This window comes from Hemiscyllium ocellatum, chromosome 37, assembly GCF_020745735.1.
Source record: "Hemiscyllium ocellatum isolate sHemOce1 chromosome 37, sHemOce1.pat.X.cur, whole genome shotgun sequence".
Lineage (NCBI taxonomy): Eukaryota > Metazoa > Chordata > Chondrichthyes > Orectolobiformes > Hemiscylliidae > Hemiscyllium > Hemiscyllium ocellatum.
In genome coordinates this window covers 30,235,578-30,253,641 of record NC_083437.1, presented here as the reverse complement: position 1 = coordinate 30,253,641, position 18,064 = coordinate 30,235,578, and the positions used below count along the sequence as shown (strand labels likewise).

Genomic DNA, 18,064 nt, shown 5'->3' with positions numbered 1-18,064 from the left:
TCTTGACAGGATTGTGAATTCTGCACTTTGGCAGGAAGAATAGAGGAGCTGAATTTTTTTTAAAACAGAGAAAGCTGCAATACAGAGGGATTTGGGAGTTCCTGTGCACAAAATACGAAAAGCTAGCATATAAGTTCAGCAGGAAATAAGGAAGGCAAATAGAATGTTGTCTTTTACTTCAACGGGAATGAAGTATAAAAATAAATATTTTTATTTATTCCTTATTCCTGATGAAGGGCTTATGCTCGAAACGTCGAATTCTCTATTCCTGAGATGCTGCCTGGCCTGCTGTGCTTTGACCAGCAACATATTTGCAGCTATAAAAATAAATAAGTCTTCCTAAAAATATGCAAGTCTTCCTGAAACTACACTAATTAGCCCTTACTTAGGGTATTGTGAACAGTATACCTTATACATAAAATATGAGTAAAAGTAACCATGGAGCTATCAGATTGTCATAAAAACCTAACCGACTGTCCATTGAGGGAAGGGCACTTACGTTCTTTACCCTGTTTTGGTCTTTATGTGACTCCAGTTCCACACTAACATGGTCATTTCAAAACTGCCCTCTAAAATGGCCCAAAATCTATTTAGTTAAATGCATCTGGGAATAGACAATAAATATTGTTCTTCAGTGAGACCCACAGCACAGGAAGAAGGAAGAAAGGTTACCAGGATGAGTCACAGAGAACTGCTCATCCCTTTGGAGTGTGTCAGAACTTTCAGGAGTTGCAGGGATGGAGAAAGTGGAGGGGCAATAATAGGAAGTGCCCTCCTTGTAAACAAAATGACATATGGGTGACACCAACCTAACAAGATGCACAGTGGTGCCAATGTAAATAGGTTGGCACTGAGGAAGTAGCAACACCTGCTAAGAATGTTAATTATGTTTCTAGCTGTTAAAAAAGTAAACACATTTATTCATATGAAAGGGAGTTGGATATACCCACCATGTCTCTAAGATGTAAAGTTTAACTTTCACTGGAAAAAAAAACATTAGAAGTAGGAGCAGGAATACACTGGCTCCTACATTTGGCCACTCAAGCATTCTGATAGGCATGTCTTATTTCTCTATTTCAATACCATTTTTCTACACTATTCCCATATCTCTTGATATCTTTAATATTTCAGAATTTGTTAGCCTCTGACTTGAATGTACCCAATGACTGAGGCTCCATAGTCATCTGAGGGCTGAAAGTTTCCAAGATTTCCCATCCATTGGGTGAAGAAGTTCATCCTTATCTCAGCCCTGAAAGACTTACCCCTTATTCTGAGACTGTGTCCCATGGTCCTAGACTCTTCATCCCAGGAAAATATCCTTCCTGCATCTACTGTGTTAAGGCCTATAAAGAAAGATGCATGCTTCAATTAGATCACCTCTCATTATTGTGGTATTCCAGAGAATACAGACCCAGCCCCTCCTCATGGGATAAGCCTGCCACTCCATGGCCAGTCTCGTGAACATTTGTACATGCCCTTTATGGCATGTATATCCTTCCTTATGGAAGGAATACAACTGTACACAATACTCTAGGTGCAGTCTTACCCAGGCTTTATACAATTGCAGCAAAATCCTTTATTCCTGAAAACCTCTTGCAAGAAAGTCCAAGTTAACCCTTTGTCTTCCTATCTGCTTGCTGCACCTGCAGATTGGCTTTCACGAACTTCTGAACAAAGACTGTGTAATGAAAGCACTACCATTATAATCCCACCTTCTCCCAGTCGTGATTCCCAGTATCTACATTACTCACTGAGCATACAATATGCAGGGATTGTACAATGGACAGGACAGGGCAAATAATATATAATGGATGATAAGAACACATAATGAGTAGGGGTATAATGGTTGCAGGGGGCTGAAAAATTGGATGGGGGTTATAGAACAAGGCATATATATAATTGTTTGGGGGCAAAGTGGTGCAAGGGTGTGTTTTGGACAGGGGGAGTATTACGGTGAAGGGTATAATCACTCTTGGTGTATAATGGGAGGGAGCATAGAATGGATAGGTTTATTATAATGGACAGGGGCTGTATATTGGGTGGGTGGTGTATAATGGAGTAAGGGAGTACAAAGGATGGAGACTACAATGGACAGGGTATGTACAATGTGTTGAAGTGTATCATGCGCAGTGGTGTATAATGGGTGGGGATGTATAACGGACAGGGATATATAATGAGAGGGATGAATTATGGACATGCTATGCTATCAGCTCTAAATTTAATCCAGGTTTTCCCATTTCTGTCGTTCTGTAGATCATTGACCCTTTTGTGGAGGTTGAAATAATCGGTCTGGCTGTCGACTGCTTTAAAGAGCAGACCAGGGTGGTAGATGACAATGGTAAGAGAATCACCAGATCTGTCACTCCCTGGAGGCTCCACAGTGGCACAGGGAGAGAGGGGCAACATCAGTTCGGCGGCTCAGTCAATGTGTTGAGATAGTTCTAAACTGCAGGTTGAACATCATAATACCACTAACACTGCATTTGAGAATTCTAACTTCCCTGAAGCTTGGCTGACTTTGGTAATGGTAATTTGTAACTGAATCATAAGAAGCAGGAAGATCCCAGGCTACACAGAGAAGGGGGAGTTTGACACTTGATTTGTGTTTGTCCATGGACAATTGGTAGGACTTCTACACTTCCATAGTTACATTTGGCTTTGAGTAAATATTTGCCAATCTTAGTGCTAATGTGAAAATTTTGCTTCAAATGCACCTGTTAATTCTCAGCAACTATTCCTCTTTTTTTAAAGTACATTCATCAGTTTTAAGAGAGCTGAGATTGGGGCTGGGGTTGGTGGAGTAGGTATGTGGTGTTAATGTTACTCAGAATCACTACCACTAGGTGGCGACAAGCACCAGCATATTGGTCAGCAAAGGGCCATCCTGCTGAGAGACAATGAGACTCACACCTTGCAACTCCTTGAGGCTTCTCAAAGGGATGTTCTCCTGGTGGGCATTTACCCCCTGTTGACGGCAGAGATATGAACTCAAGTGGCCAACTCAGTCATCCTGCTCTGCCTGCTAATGCATCCACCCACAGCAAACTGGAGCTTCCTCACAGTTGATCCTACTTGTTTAATAATATGGATATCTGCCTTAAATGATCTTTATAAAGTTAATAGCACCTGAATAAGTCATTAAAGGAATTTCAGAATAATGTGCAACATAATTAGGATTTCCTTCTACTGAGAGTGTGAGTCAGAAATTGGAGAAAAGGTGACAGGATCCTATGCCTAATTTTATGGGGGGGTTGTTGCAATCATGTTAATAACTCCTTGATACATTCTCAAATCTAATCAGAGATAAATTACAGCTATACAGTGCCCCAACCCCAAAAGCACGTAAAATCTTTTTAAAAATGTAATCTTTGCTGCAATGTAGGAACTCTTGCAAGCTCCCATGAAAAGTATTGCAATGGTGATCAAATAGTCTATATTAACTGATGTTATTTTGAGAAAGAAATATTGACTCAGTGGAAACATCTTGCCCTCTTTAACCACTGCCATAGGACCTTTTACAACTACCTAATGGTACCATTACTTTGAAGTGTTCTTCAAAAACACAGTACCTCTAACAATGCAGCAGTCCTTCAGTGATACACACTGGGATGGTGAGCTTACACAATGTGCTGTGATCTCTGGGAGTGTGCACACAGACCGTCTAACTCCAAGAACCACTGAGATACATCTGAACCTTTAGATCTCAAACTGTGTGGATGTGGAGAATCCTGTCCTTTACTGATGGGCCGACTGGCAACTTACTTTTGTGCTTCTAACTGAGTGAAATTGTTGTTGTATTGCAGGGTTTAACCCAATGTGGGAGGAAACACTAGTGTTCACTCTGAATATGCCTGAACTTGCGCTTGTCCGCTTCCTTGTCTGGGACCATGACCCAATTGGCCGGGATTTTATTGGTCAAAGGACTTTGGCATTCACCAGCATGATGCCTGGTAAGTGAGAGATTACTGTGAGGTCTCAGTGACAGTATCCAGTCATTGTTTCTTTCCACAGGGAAAGGACAGTGCCTTTTGTTGTCAGAGGATTCCTGAGTGAGTTAGTTTCATTGGTGTTTCTGTTTTATGTAGCAGGGTTGGCCTGCCCTGAGTTAGTGATAGGCCTTGAGGACAAGGAATGTCTCTCATTTCTCATTGGAGGTTTGTATAGCAACATAACAACATGAATGTTCTTTGTTGCTTCACTTTGCTTCTGATACAGAAAACTCAACAGAAGCACAATGAAAAGATGGGCATTGAACCAGGGAAGGAAATTGTTGGAGAGATAACCAAAAGCTTGGCTAAGGACATAGGTTTTAAGGAGGATTTTAAAGGGAAGTACAAAGGGATTGAGACAGGGAATTTCAGACTAACTTGTTTCTAAGCATTGTCATTAACAGGGCTGGAGAGTATACGCTGCACATAATATCATGGAGAGCACTCAAATCCAGAGGCTGAAGAATGGAGAATTTATTTGGGGGAGCAGGGAGGAATTATAGAGTTGGAGGAAATGGGGAGGGCCGAGTCCATGGAAACATTTAAACACAGAGCCGTAAAGTTTAAATTGGAGGTGTTGATGCCTTGCCAACTAACATAGGTCGGTAATGACAGAGGTAATTGGAATTGCAATCATATGTGGGAGCTTGTGAAGGATAGAAGGTCATCCAAGAATTCATTGGAACTGTTGAATTTGTAGGAAGCAAAGACATCCCTAAGCATTTTAGAAACAGATGGCTGAGTTGGAGTTGAAGATGGGCACTATGATGGAGCTGGAAGTAGGCAGTCTTTCTGATGGAGACCATGTGGATTTGAATTCAATTCAGCTCTGAATAAATTGCAAATGGTTTGAAACAGTGACTAGGGAGTGGTGGTAGAGTCAGTCACGCTGCAATAGAATTTGTGACAGGAGACTCAAAGGCAATGTCTTCAGTCTTCCCGCTGTTTAGCTATAGGTGGTTGTAGCTCTAGGCTGTAAGCTTTTATCCCAGACCTTGCAATGTTTAGTCTTGAACCTGTGGTGGGGGTGGATAGAAACACTGTTCATATTCTTTGTACACCATACTAAGAAGACGAAAGGATACGATGTTAACCTTATTTCTTTCTATGGTTTCAGGTTATCGGCATGTGTACCTGGAGGGGATGGAGGAGGCTTCCATCTTTGTTCATGTAGTTATCAATGACATCAGTGGTAAGGTGAGTGCATCTCATCAGAGATGTTAAAAGTTTTAAAGCTATCCCCTCTTTTGCTTTGTCGACAGTACTTGGTACTTGGTACTTGTGCTCAATGTTCGATCTGTCCCTCTTTGTGACTCAGGTGCTCATCGTCCATAGTTTGATATTCTCTCCCAGTGGTGTTTTAGTAATTCTGTATGTGGCACCCCTTACCATTCTTTCCTTTAACTGAATAATATCCAAGTGGATGGAATCAAATCTAATTCAGTGAAAACTTGGATAGGAAGAGGTAGGGAAGGCATTACCCACTTCAAGACTTGGGAGGGAGACACCCAGACCAGCTGTAACTCAGTCATTGTGCCAATTTCATTGTTTTTCTCTGTTCAGTTAACTAAATTGGCACAATGGTTTCAGCTTTGTTCCCGTATAGAAGGAAATGATAACTATATTGCATGTTATTCTGAAATTTCTTTAATGATTTATTCAGATATTATTTACCTTTTAAAGATCATTTAAGGCAAATGTCCACATGATTAAACAACTAGGATCTATCCTGAGGAAACTCCCGTTTTCAATGGGCAGATTCAATAGCTGGGCATTGGATGAATTGTCCTTTGGTTGGCTCTCCCATTCTTATGTTCAAGAAAACATTTGGTTGGTTTTCCCCATTTGCTCTAGACTGATAGAAGATTATTCTGGAGGGGACTGGCCCACCAGAACTCTCTGTGTTCTAGAAATGACTCGTTTGGCAAGTTCTACATTGTGGAGAAGTCCTAGCTGACTGCATCACTGCATTCCAGATAAATCCTCTCACGGTCATAGCTGTGGATTAGATTTGAAATAAAAACGTATAGATCCTGCATAGGCACAAAGATTCTTGGCAGCTTTCCTTGAGTTTTTCTTTTTAAAGTGTGTTTGAGATCTATAAACTGAACAAACGGCTGGGATGGTGCTTATTCTAATGCAATGAGCTGCTGCTTTACCAGCAGAAGTGTGAAATTATACCCACCCACCCCCTCCTGATGCTGTAATCTTTGGCTGCATCAGACCCCTCAAGGCTGGATGATTACCAACTACACAAATACACTTGCATGATTACTGAGAATTCAGCAAAACAGGAGAGGTGTCGAATACGGCTTGTTAAATATGGCATTGCGTTTCTCTGCTAAAAATGCCACCCTTTCCAATAAAAATCAGGAAACAGAGTGTTGGGTCTATTTTAATTAAGAGACATCTGTGCTAAAGGAGGCAGGAAATAAGGTGATGATTAAAATCAGTCTCATTCACTTAGTTCTGTCAAAGCAAAATGCTTATAGACAAGACATCTGGCAATACCGCAAGTGACAGAAGGAATAGATCTAATCAGTTGTAGGTAATATTTTTGAGACAAATGGAAATTGTTTTTTTTTGATGGTGTGCTCTCCAAGATTAGAATGCAGCTTTGGTTCTTTCTTTCTCAGAGATGTTCTTGTATGCTGCTTTGCTTTGTATCCCGCCAGTGAATGCTTAAGTCAAATCTATATTAGATTGACAGTGCCTGAGCTGAATTGAAAATCAGTGTTATTTTAGACGAGGGAACAATGTCAGAACATATCAAATTGAATAACAAGTTTGTTAACAACCCATTCCATAAGTAAAGGTGACAACGCTATGTGTTTTTTCAGCATGTGCCATATATGTTGTTAGCGTGTAAAGACAAGAAACAATTTTGTTTCAGTCCCTCTTTAGCTTCCTCAACTGTTCTCCTCATCCTTTCTGTTTTTTTTGTTCTGTTCCTGTCCTCATTGTTCAGATGTGGATATCACTGGCAAAGCCAACGTTTAATTCCCAACCTTAGTTGCCTTTGAGGTGGTGGTGCAGCCCCACTGCCTGTGTGGTAAAGATTGTCTCACAATGCTGTTAGACAACAAGTTCTAGAATTTTAACCCCAGAGCAACAAAGGAATGGCAAGCTGGGAACTTGTGTGACTGACAGAGGAGGTTCCCATGCAACTGCTGCCCTTGCCCTTTGAGACAATGGTGGTGGCAGGAATGGGACACATTACTGAAACTACTTGACAATCTGTTCTGGTGCATTCTGTAGATGGTACAGAGTTCAGCAACAGTGCACCAGAGGTGAAAGGAGCTGACATGTAGATTGTGGGTGAGGTAGCTATCAAGTGGATAGTTTTGACCTAGACTAGGTAGTGTTGAACCCCTTGAATGGTCTTGCTCCTGGAGATGCCCAAACATTGAATGTTAGATATTTGGGATTATATGACTCTCCTGCTAGAAACGAGTTAGGCTGAGGGATGAACTGATGAAGTTATAAAAGTGATTGATAGGGAAAGTGAATATTTTCATGTTTTCCAAAACAAGGAATCACCAATGTAAGATATTTGTTGTAAAGTCGGACCAGTTATTTAAATACTGGAACTATAAGAACAAGCCAGACCCTGGGAAATATGTTGGAAAAACTCAGCAGGTTTGGCAGTTTCTGTGGCGAGAAATCAGCATTACCATTTTGGGTTCAGTGACCCTTCAGAATGTTCTGAGCAAGGATCTCTGGACACAGAATGTTATCACTGATTTCACTCTACAGATGCTGCCAAACCTGCTGAGTTTTTCCAGCAATTTCTATTTTTGTTTCTGATTGACAGCAACCGCGGTTCTTACTGTTTTTACTGGGAAATCTATAATGAACAACTCACCTCCAGATTCTCCAAAACCTGTCTGTCATATACACAGAGTAGAAGTCAGGAGTTTGATAGAAAATTCTTCACTTACCTGGATGAGTGTAGCTCTAATATCATTCAAAAAGCTTGACACTATTCAGGACACAGCAGTTCTCAGTCAGCACCATGAACATTCACCCTGTCAACCACAGTCACACAGTGACAACCGCGTGTACTACCTACAAGGTACACTTCAGTAACTCAGCAAGGCTCCTTTAACAGCACTTTCCAAATCCCCAATCTCTATCAACTGAAAGGATAAGGGCAGCAAACACATATGAAAATATCAGCACCTTCTAGATTCTTCCATCCAGCACCAATTCTGACGTGAACCTGTATCACAATTCCGTAACTGCCATTGAACCAAAACCTGGAATTTCCTCCCTAACTCAGTATTGAGTATTCCTAACCATATGGACTGCAACAATTCGAGCAAGTTACTTATTACTCCTACTCAAGGAAATTAGTGCTGGACAACATACATTGGTCGATTCAGAGATAATCACCATTCTATGAGTAAAGAAAATAAGTCACAAATCTAACAGGGAATTCAAGATAAACATATTTATGATTAGATTCCTTAGAGTGTGGAAACAGGCCCTTCGGCCCAACAAGTCTACACCGACCCTCAGAACAGCAACCCACCCAGACCCATTCCCCCGCACCTAACACTATGGACAGTTTAGTATGGTCAATTCACCTAACCTGCACATCTTTGGACTGTGGGAGGAAACTGGAGCACCCGGAGGAAACCCAAGCAGACATGGGGAGAATGTGCAAACTCCACACAGACAGTTGCCCAAGGTGGGAGTTGAACTCGGGTCCCTGGTGCTGTGAGGCAGCAGTGCTAACCACTGAGCCACCGTGCCACCCTTTATGCAGATATGTTTTATATCCTTCAATGGGACATGGGTGTGGCTTTCTAGGACAGCATTCAATACCCCCTTTGAATTGTTCTGAAGATGTTGATGGTGAGCCTGTTTCTTGAACCACATGAGTCTGGGATGGGAAAGAATATTCAGAAAGGAATGCTATTAGGAAGGGATTTTCAGGGTTTGACTCAGCCACAACGTAGGAATGGTGGCAGTGTTCCAAGTCAAGATGGGTGTGAATACAGAACACTTACTGTTCACTTTAAGTACTTCCTGCAGTGTAGACCCAGTAAAAGAGGAGCAAGGAATCAAAGAATATGCTGATGGGGTTTGATGACGTATGGTGGGAGGAGGCTTGTATGGAATATAAACAGTGAATGAGCTAGTTGAGTCGAATAATCTGTTTCTATGCTGTAAACTTGATGGAATTCTATGGGGTTGAAAATGTGTTGCTGGAAAAGTGCAGCAGTTCAGGCATAATCCGAGGAGCAGGAGAATCGATGTTTCGGGCATGAGCCCTTCTTCAGGAATGAGGAGAGTGTGCCAAGCAGGCTAAGATAAAAGGTAGGGAGGAGGGACTTGGGGGAGGGGCGTTGGGAATGCGATAGGTGGAAGGAGGTTAAGGTGAGGGTGATAGGCTGGAGTGGGGGTGGGTGCGGAGAGGTCAGGAAGAAGATTGCAGGTTAGGAGGGCGGTGCTGAGTTCGAGGGTTGGGACTGAGACAAGGTGGGGGGAGGGGAAATGAGGAAACTGGAGAAATCTGAGTTCATCCCTTGTGGTTGGAGGGTTCCTAGGTGGAAGATGAGGCGCTCTTCCTCCAGCCGTGGTGTTGCTATGGTCTGGCGATGGAGGAGTTCAAGGACCTGCATGTTCTTGGTGGAGTGGGAGGGGGAGTTGAAGTGTTGAGCCACGAGGTGGTTAGGTTGATTGGTCCGGGTGTCCCAGAGGTGTTCTCTGAAACGTTCCGCAAGTAGACGGCCTGTCTCCCCAATATAGAGGAGGCCACATTGGGTGCAGCGGATGCAGTAAATGATGTGTGTGGAGGTGCAGGTGAATTTGTGGTGGATATGGAAGGATCCCTTGGGGTCTTGGAGGGAAGTGAGGGGGGAGGTGTGGGCGCAAGTTTTGCATTTCTCGCGGTTGCAAGGGAAGGTGACAGGAGTGGAGGTTGGGTTGGTGGGGGATGTGGACCTGACAAGGGAGTCACGGAGGGAGTGGTCTTTTTGGGACGCTGAACCCTTTAGTGTTCCGAAAAGACCACTCCCTCCATGACTCGTGCCTATCACCCTCACCTTATCCTCCTTCCACCTATCGCATTCCCAACGCCCCTCCCCCAAGTCCCTCCTCCCTACCTTTTAGCTTAGCCTGCTTGGCACACTCTCCTCATTCCTGAAGAAGGGTTCATGCCCGAAACGTCGATTCTCCTGCTCCTTGGATGCTGCCTGACCAGCTGCGCTTTTCCAGCAACACATTTTCAGCTCTGATCTCCCGCATCTGCAGTCCTCACTTTCTCCTAGGAATTCTATGGGATAACTTCTTCAGCTCAATCTACATCAGACATTTTTCTCTCTCGCCACCTTGATTAATTGGGCAAAATGTATGCATCAGTTTTCTTGTTGTAACTGGATAATTGCCTTAGTCAAAAAGAACATCTTGTTTTTGAAGCTGTTTAGCAAAAGCCTATTCAGGCATAAGGCAGCCTCTAAATCACAGATGTACATTATCACTGGAACATCATTGCAATCTTCCAGATCTAATTACTGTCAGGTAAGGATTGTCAAAAGACATTAAACCTCGTGGATTGTTGTATTATTGTATTTATTTTAGACATGCTGGTGCAGGAGAGTACATTGGTAGAGTAGAAACGTGGGTGAGTAGGTGGAACACTGTGTACATTCATTAATGGCAAACATATTTGAAGGTGCATTGACAGAGACTTTTTCACTTATAATTAAATCAGTTTGCTCCTTTGTGGACACCTCAAAGAGGTTTGCAGTGGAAGGGAATGTAAATGAGTCCAATTCTGTCAGTTGAGTTTCTGATCAATTCTTTTTTTTTCTTTGAAGCTTCCACCCTCCTTCTATTTATGATTTTTTTTCCTTCTCTGTATTCCTATTTTACCAGCTGATTTGTTGTCCATATGTGTTTTTGAGTGAAGTCTTTTTTTTCTGTGTGGCATCAAATTTGGTTATGTTCCAGTTGCGTTCTTGATCATTTTTCAATTCTACTGTCCTGCAGAAGCAGCCTCAAAGGCTTCTCACTTATGAGGAGTCTACTTGAACATGAAAAAGAGTATAGGAGAGTTGCTTGAAATGGAAGAAGGTGCTTAGGTGCCATGTGCAAATATCTAGTATCTTCCCTGGTGCAATCTCAGTGCCAGCTCTCTCAATCACTCAGTTCCTTTGATGTCATTGGCACTTGACTAAGAATGATTTGTGAGTTCAAGTTCCACTGCAAAGACTTAAGCACATGATCAAAGTTAGCAAACCCAGCACAACATTGATGGGCGCCTGCAGATTCACAGGTGCTGCCCTTCATGTGAGAAGTGAACTCACAGGTCCATTTGCCAATTTTGGTAATTCAGATGTTTGCCAAATGTCTTAAAACGTTGGGAAATACTCTGAGGCAGCAATCTCTCTCCCCCAGTACCCTTCCCCTACCAATTAAGCCACTGGATATAGGCTACGTGGCCATTAATTTCATTGATGTTTGTCAGTTCGTGCTCTGTCCAAACTGGCTGCTAAGCTTGTCTACATAATGACAGTGATTGATTATAAAGTAACTCAATGTGCGTGAAGCATTTCAAGACATTTCTGAGAGGTGTATTCAGGGGCTGTACAACACAAATTCTCTTTCTTCCTGTGTCTGTCTGCTGCCACTGTTTCTAGAATAAATATTGACAAAGATTCAATGCAGTATTTATTAACCCTATAACACTGTCACATGGCTGTATGCTGGAAATTGGCTTCACTGCTGGTAAGTAGACTCTAACTTCAATCTCAGTGGCAGCAGGTTGTAATTTTAATCCCAGTCCAAGTATAAATGTTATCCATCTGAATATGCCAACTTTATACAGATCCAGTTTTGGCATGTCTGTATTAATGTAGCTGTGTTCTTCTACACATTATTGATACCAATAGAGGGGAGCTCCAGATTTTCAACACTGGGTGCCTAATGTAAGACGTAAACTGGATTAACATGTCATCAATGATACCAGTGACTTGCAGTCAGCAGTACGGTGGAACATTGAGACTAGCCCCTGCTATCGCAGAGATGTTTTAAGATGTATCCCTGTTTGTCTTGTCAGATTGTTGTAAGCGCTATAGCGGCAATGTTGATGTCCTGTTTGCAAGATCTGTTTTCTTACCAACTTTCACTTTGTCTGTTTGTGATTTACAGTGCAACTCTCTCTGTTAAACCTCCACTTTCACACGCTCAGAGTTGTTAGGAGCCCTGAAGGTGCCTGTCCTGACTCAGGGAAGGTGTAGTGAGACCAATCACAAAGCTGCATGTTTCTCTGCTAGTGTCATCATGAGTATTGATGTTTCTGTTTGCTTTGACACAACACTCTCAGCTCATGTATGGATTTGAATGTTACCCAGTGCCTCTGTGCTTGCCCATCTTACCTGCACTAATCCTCCGACTTGCAGATTCAGGATTTTTATTTTGGTATATACTGTGTACATGTTTTACAATCACTAATGGAGAATGCACTGACAGATCCAGGGTGCGATAGATGAGACAAATGACCAACTTGGTGCTAAGAGTTGACTCCTGAAAAGGCAACCTCACTCCTTGGTCCAGTTATATATGGTTGGGGTTCAGACAATTGAAATTCTGTTACAGGATCTGAGCCATCATTATTTCAGCTGCAGATTCAATGTATCTTTCTTAACCTTGCGATTATTCAAAACAATCAAATCCAATATTTGGGATTTTTGTGGTTCTGGTTGACTGGCTAAGTCAGACCTGATCTAGCCACAGTCTGTGTGACTTCATCCACTTGATTAGGGCTGTGGCTAAGCATAAACCTAAAGGGGACTGAAGCTTAGCAGATGTTTAGATGAGCAATCAATGTTTCTGTTGTCAATTGGAAATCCTAAGACATGCTTCATTACAGCAAACTTGTATGAAACCTTGTTCCGTTTGGGAACATAGCATAACGGCAACAATTATGTGAGACTTGAGATTACAGTGTGAACTGTGCTGAGCATTAAACACATTTGTCACTTTAGGAAATCCTTCAGTCACACTTGGGCAGAAGTTTTGATTTCTCCCACTTCCCCCTAAAAAGCCAGACAATTCTTTCATGTTTTAGGTCATGTGTCTCTGGGATTTTTTGCCGATGATTCCCAATTTGCCTCAGTAGCTTTTTGAACTGGCTATGGATTGAAATCAGCAAAGGTTCACCTCTCTCTCCTCTGGCCTTCAGCCAGTATGGGGTCAGTGGGTCTCTTACTGTCTTCCCCTCCCTTTGGAGTAACCTGTGAATTATCATGGTGTCCAGGGTGGCACAGAAGCAATGTAATATTTGCTTTTACTGGTATGACCTTGCCTCAATCTTCATTATTAGAGAGTTACAGAGTGACGTTTTACTAAACCACAGCAGAAAGGGACCATTCCTCCATTATCTCCCATCATTTTTTCAAAGTTGGAGTTGGAGTTATAATGACCATTTGGTTTGTCATGGAGATCCTTATTCTCTACAGCATAGGACAGCTTTAGAGACCAGAAAGAAATGCGACTGCTCTGATCCCAGGTTGTTAATTGCTTAGCCTCTGAAATAGAAGTCATTGGTGGTCATTGGTAAAATATTGGATAAGCTCATGAAAAATTAAATGGCCAAAATCCTTGAGAAACTATTTTCAAAGCCTACTTTTCAGCCCCTGGATCTGCCTAATTTGTTTTTGAACATTGCTTTTGTTTTTAAGAAAAGAAACATAAATCTCCGGCTCTTGAATCACTGTCCTTTTGATTCAAGAATCCGTGTTTTTTTTTAAATCTCATTACAGCATGGTTTAATTTAGCTACGCCAAAGGTGGCTACCACACATTTTTTCAACAATTATAACTGGATTTTCACCAGAATTCATATTGGCTGCACACCAACTTCCACCAAACATCTTTCACTAGTGACTAACTAAAGGCCCTCAAAGGGCTATGCATTTTTTTCCCATTCTAAAGGATACCTGGGATTGTCCCCTGCCCTCCTCACAGCCTCACCCCTTTCCCTTTAATGGGAATTTTATGCCTACACGGGCCCGTGTAATTTTGGGAAGAATGTATCCAAAGGAAAAGGTAGGTTGCAGGAAGAGTAGGAGAGCAAGGAAGTGGTGGAACTAACTATGATCCACAATATTCAGGGTGAAGCAGGTGGGATGGGATAGATCTGATGTCAGTGGAATGGTAGCTTGGATAATATCACTGGAAGTCAAGAAGGTGACCCTCTGTGTAACAACACTAAAGCAAAGGCAGTGACAGAAACAAAAAGCCCTGGAGGTAGTCAGCAGGTCATGCGGCACCAGAGAGAGAAAAACAGAACTAACATTTTGGGTTAACTACATTTCACCAGGAGTCGTTCTGATTGTCCCTCTCCAGTTACCACCTGACCATGCTTTTTGGTTAAGCTCCTCTGCTTTTTAAGAGCACATGGAAGAAATAGTCAATCTGCTACAGTCTAAGTTTGAAGAGACTCCAGCTTTAGGATCAAATAGAGGCCCCTCAGCCTATTTAGCCATTTAATTAGATCATGGCTGATCTAACTCTCAACATGATTCACTCAGTTCTCCTCCAGGTGCTTTGATACCAATATCTAATAAAAGTCTCTCCAAGTCAATCTTGACAGATCCATTATCGTCCAGCCATTTTGGGGGAGATGATTTCAAATTTCATCCACTCTAATAAGTTCTTCTAAAGTTCTGAAACACCTTGATCAAGTCAACCCTCAGTCTTCTGGCCTTGAGGCTAGCACGCTTCCATTTCTTAAGCCGGCCCTGTGCTGTTGTCACTCACCTCTTGGACTGCGGAACATGCATAGTATCCCCTGCAATGACAGAGTGATGACCAATTCTGCTTGTGACTGATCATCCCAGGTCCTGACCAAAGCCTTCAGCTCTTTAGCACGCTGTACCAGCCTTCCATCCACAGCAGAGCTTTGATTAAGGCAAATGTTTAGTCAGCAGCTTCTAGGGACTTGTCCCAAAGCGTTTGCTTCTTCCATTCTTGTGAGGCTACTGAGAGGCTAGAATTATTGGGAGAGACTCAACAGCTTAGGACTCTATTCTCACTACAAACGAGAAACCCTGAGAAGTGATCTAAAGAGGACTTTACAATTAAGCAGGGGTTTGATCTGATGAAGAAAACAAAGATATTTAAGTCTGTGGACAGTCCAAAACTATGGGTCACAAATATAACGAGTCATTCATAACTCCAATAAAATAAATAAAACATCAGAATGGTGGGAAAACAGAGCAATTGAAGTAAATAGTCTCGATGTCTTTAAGGTGAAGCTAGTTAAACACATGACCCTGGAAACTGGATTTCCTGCCTCCCTCAGCCAATTCTCCACAGCCCAGATAGAGGTTGATCTGAGATTCAAGATTTTAACTCAAATCTATTTTTGTCATAAAATGAATAGAATATCGAAGCCAAGAAGTTGTGAGGAACTGATACAAAGACCCTATAAGACCTCAGGTAGAATAATGTTATAATATTGGGTTCCAGCTGCTAGGATGATATTTCGTGATGGTGCAGCCTGATTTACAAATACAGTAAAAATACTTCAAAAACTGACAATTCTTTTGATTTGACCGATGCAGATTAAAAGATTTAAAACAGAGGGCAGGAGAAATTGCTTCACAGTGGCTTAGCTTTTGACGTCAATTGGAATAATAATTACACCTCAGTAAAGCAGATTGTTGATTCGCTATCACTTATTTCACAGCGTTGTCCAAAATAAAGACCGTTGAGGCTCTAATTAATTGTAGAGTTAGTGACCGAGAGGATTTTTTTTCAGACAAGGGGAGGTTAGGTTTGGGTATCTGCAGAGAGTTAGGTTCCTAAATGTGACATTGAGTTGGGGAGATGGAATTCATCCATTGCAGGTACGTTTGAAGACATTGTGGGGAACCCTGTGCAGCTCTGAGGTAAGCCATTTAAATACTCCAACAGGTCATGAAGCTCTGTTTGAATCAAGGATTCTGGTTTAACAGCCTATTCCTGAGCCATCAGCAGCTCGCTGGGGTCACTGAGGCCCGTGTACACAGGAAACTACATGTTCAGTGAAAGGGGAGGACTGGCAAGTCCGTGCATCAGACCTGGGCAAGGTGAAAGGGACTGATCTTCACAGGCAATGTTATGAGTGCAGGACAGCTGATTGTCATTTTCTTCAAAATCACTTCAGCTTCACTGCACTCACTTCCCAAGTGCTCCCCCACTGCCAGCCGCTAGCACAGAACGATAGCAAATGAGACTGCTCAACCTTGTACATCTTGCAAACTGTAACATCAGCAGGAAAAGCCTCAGCATCAATTGTCCTTCTTCAGCAACGTTCCACATGGCAAAGGAGATGGACAGTGAGCTCCAGCTCCAGTTCCAGCCAGGCATGTCCCAGCCAGGCTCCACCAACCCCAGCCGAAGATCTGGGTTTACGTTGGGAGGAGCTGGGTGGGATCACTAATGCCTCACAAAGTTCAGAATTTCATCTCAGGTCATTGCTGACATCAGCAGCCTCTAACACTACCAGCTCCTTCCCCTGTGGGCCATTAATGCAAACGAGAGGGCTGCCTCCTCCTGGGTGCTGCCACTCCTGCCACTCCAGCGGGCTGCCTCCTCCTGGGTGCTGCCACTTCTGCCACTCCAGCGGGCTGCCCCCTCCTGGATGCTGCCACTCCTGCCACTCCAGCGGGCTGCCCCTCCTGGGTGCTGCCACTCCTGCCACTCCAGCAGACTGCCCCCTCCTGGGTGCTATCTCTTTGCCTGAGTTTGTGTGCTCTGTGTTCCTGTAGGAGGAGAGAAGGCAGAAAGTTATGAATGTTCGAAATGGCTTGTATGTGTACGCAGCAGGGAAGAATGACGATTACAGAGGCTGAGTATGATGCGTGAGTGCGAGAGGGCAATACGGTGAGGGTCAGCATGAATGCTGGCTTTGAATTTGTAAATGTGAGGTGCTGGGACAGAGAAATGAGGGCAGCTGCAAGTTGTTGTTTTCAGGAGAATGCTCAGAAAGTCAGTTTAGGAGTTGGTTCCTGAAATTGGTTTGCTTCTTCCCCGTCCAGTACGGTAGAAATCCAATATACTTGGTAGTGTGTTTACAATGGAGGACCACAGTTTTGCTGATTTTCATGGTCACTTGCAGCCATTTTGGTTTGGAGAACTGATCCTCATTTGTGTGTCCTCTGGAAAGATCATCTCATTGATCTCACAGCAGAACATCTAAGAGTGAGAGGCCCAGGAATAAGCCTCACCAGGTCTCCGTTCCATTGCCTCGAAACCTCATGTGCAAATGAGCCATTGCAACCCATGCATTGGTATGTTTAATTTGAAACCCCTCCTTTGACAGACTTGGCACTCTATTCCACTCACTCCTCGATCCCACCCACTCCTGCCCCATTGGTCTAGAAACCTAGAAGTGGGATGGTAATAGTATGGCTCAGTTAAACAGCAGAGTTCAATGCATTCTGACCCAGTAATGGTCCTACATTTTGTCAGAAACTTAAATTTTGAAACATCTACCCTTGATCAATATTGATGGTTAGATTGGCTAGGTTAATAATCGAAAATGGTATTGAAAAGAAGAAACAAGTCGGTAAAGGTGATTGGAACAGTTAACTTTTTCCAGAGCATACCATGGAACCTGTGTGTATTGACCAGAGGCTAAGCTCTTTGTTTCAGTCCAGAGGCACATAGATGAAACATCAAGCAGATAGATACCTCCCCTAAAGGCAAACCTGAAAGTCAGCTAGCAGCAGAAACCACTTGGGACTGAGACCCTTATCCATGTCCCTATTACCTTAGTTATTCAAATGTTCACCTACTGACCTTCCAGCTTGCACCCTACTTAACCCTGAGTGAGACTAACATATTGTTGTCTGTGTCCTAACTCAGTCTAAATCACCCTTCACCCCTTTGCTTTCTGACCTCCACGAGACTCTGATCCAACAATATCTCCAGTTGATAAGTCATATCCTTATTTTAAAATTTCTGCATGGCCTTGCTTCTGTCATCTCTTCCATCCCTACGTTTGCAGTAATGGCTCACAGGGGAAGGAGCTGGTATTTTTAGAGGCTGCTGATGTCAGCAATGACCTGAGATGAA

The 18,064-nt window shown here is 42.8% G+C and overlaps 1 protein-coding gene across 1 annotated transcript in view; it reads left to right on the top strand.

Moving 5' to 3' along the window:
• plch2a (phospholipase C, eta 2a) overlaps window positions 1-18,064 on the top strand; it is a 422,301-nt gene that overhangs the window by 379,045 nt on the left and 25,192 nt on the right. Inside the window, exons 20-22 of the mRNA XM_060851834.1 lie at window positions 2,254-2,338; window positions 3,804-3,950; window positions 5,107-5,186. Coding sequence (XP_060707817.1) covers window positions 2,254-2,338; window positions 3,804-3,950; window positions 5,107-5,186 — 312 coding nt within the window. The remainder of the gene's footprint in view (window positions 1-2,253; window positions 2,339-3,803; window positions 3,951-5,106; window positions 5,187-18,064) is intronic.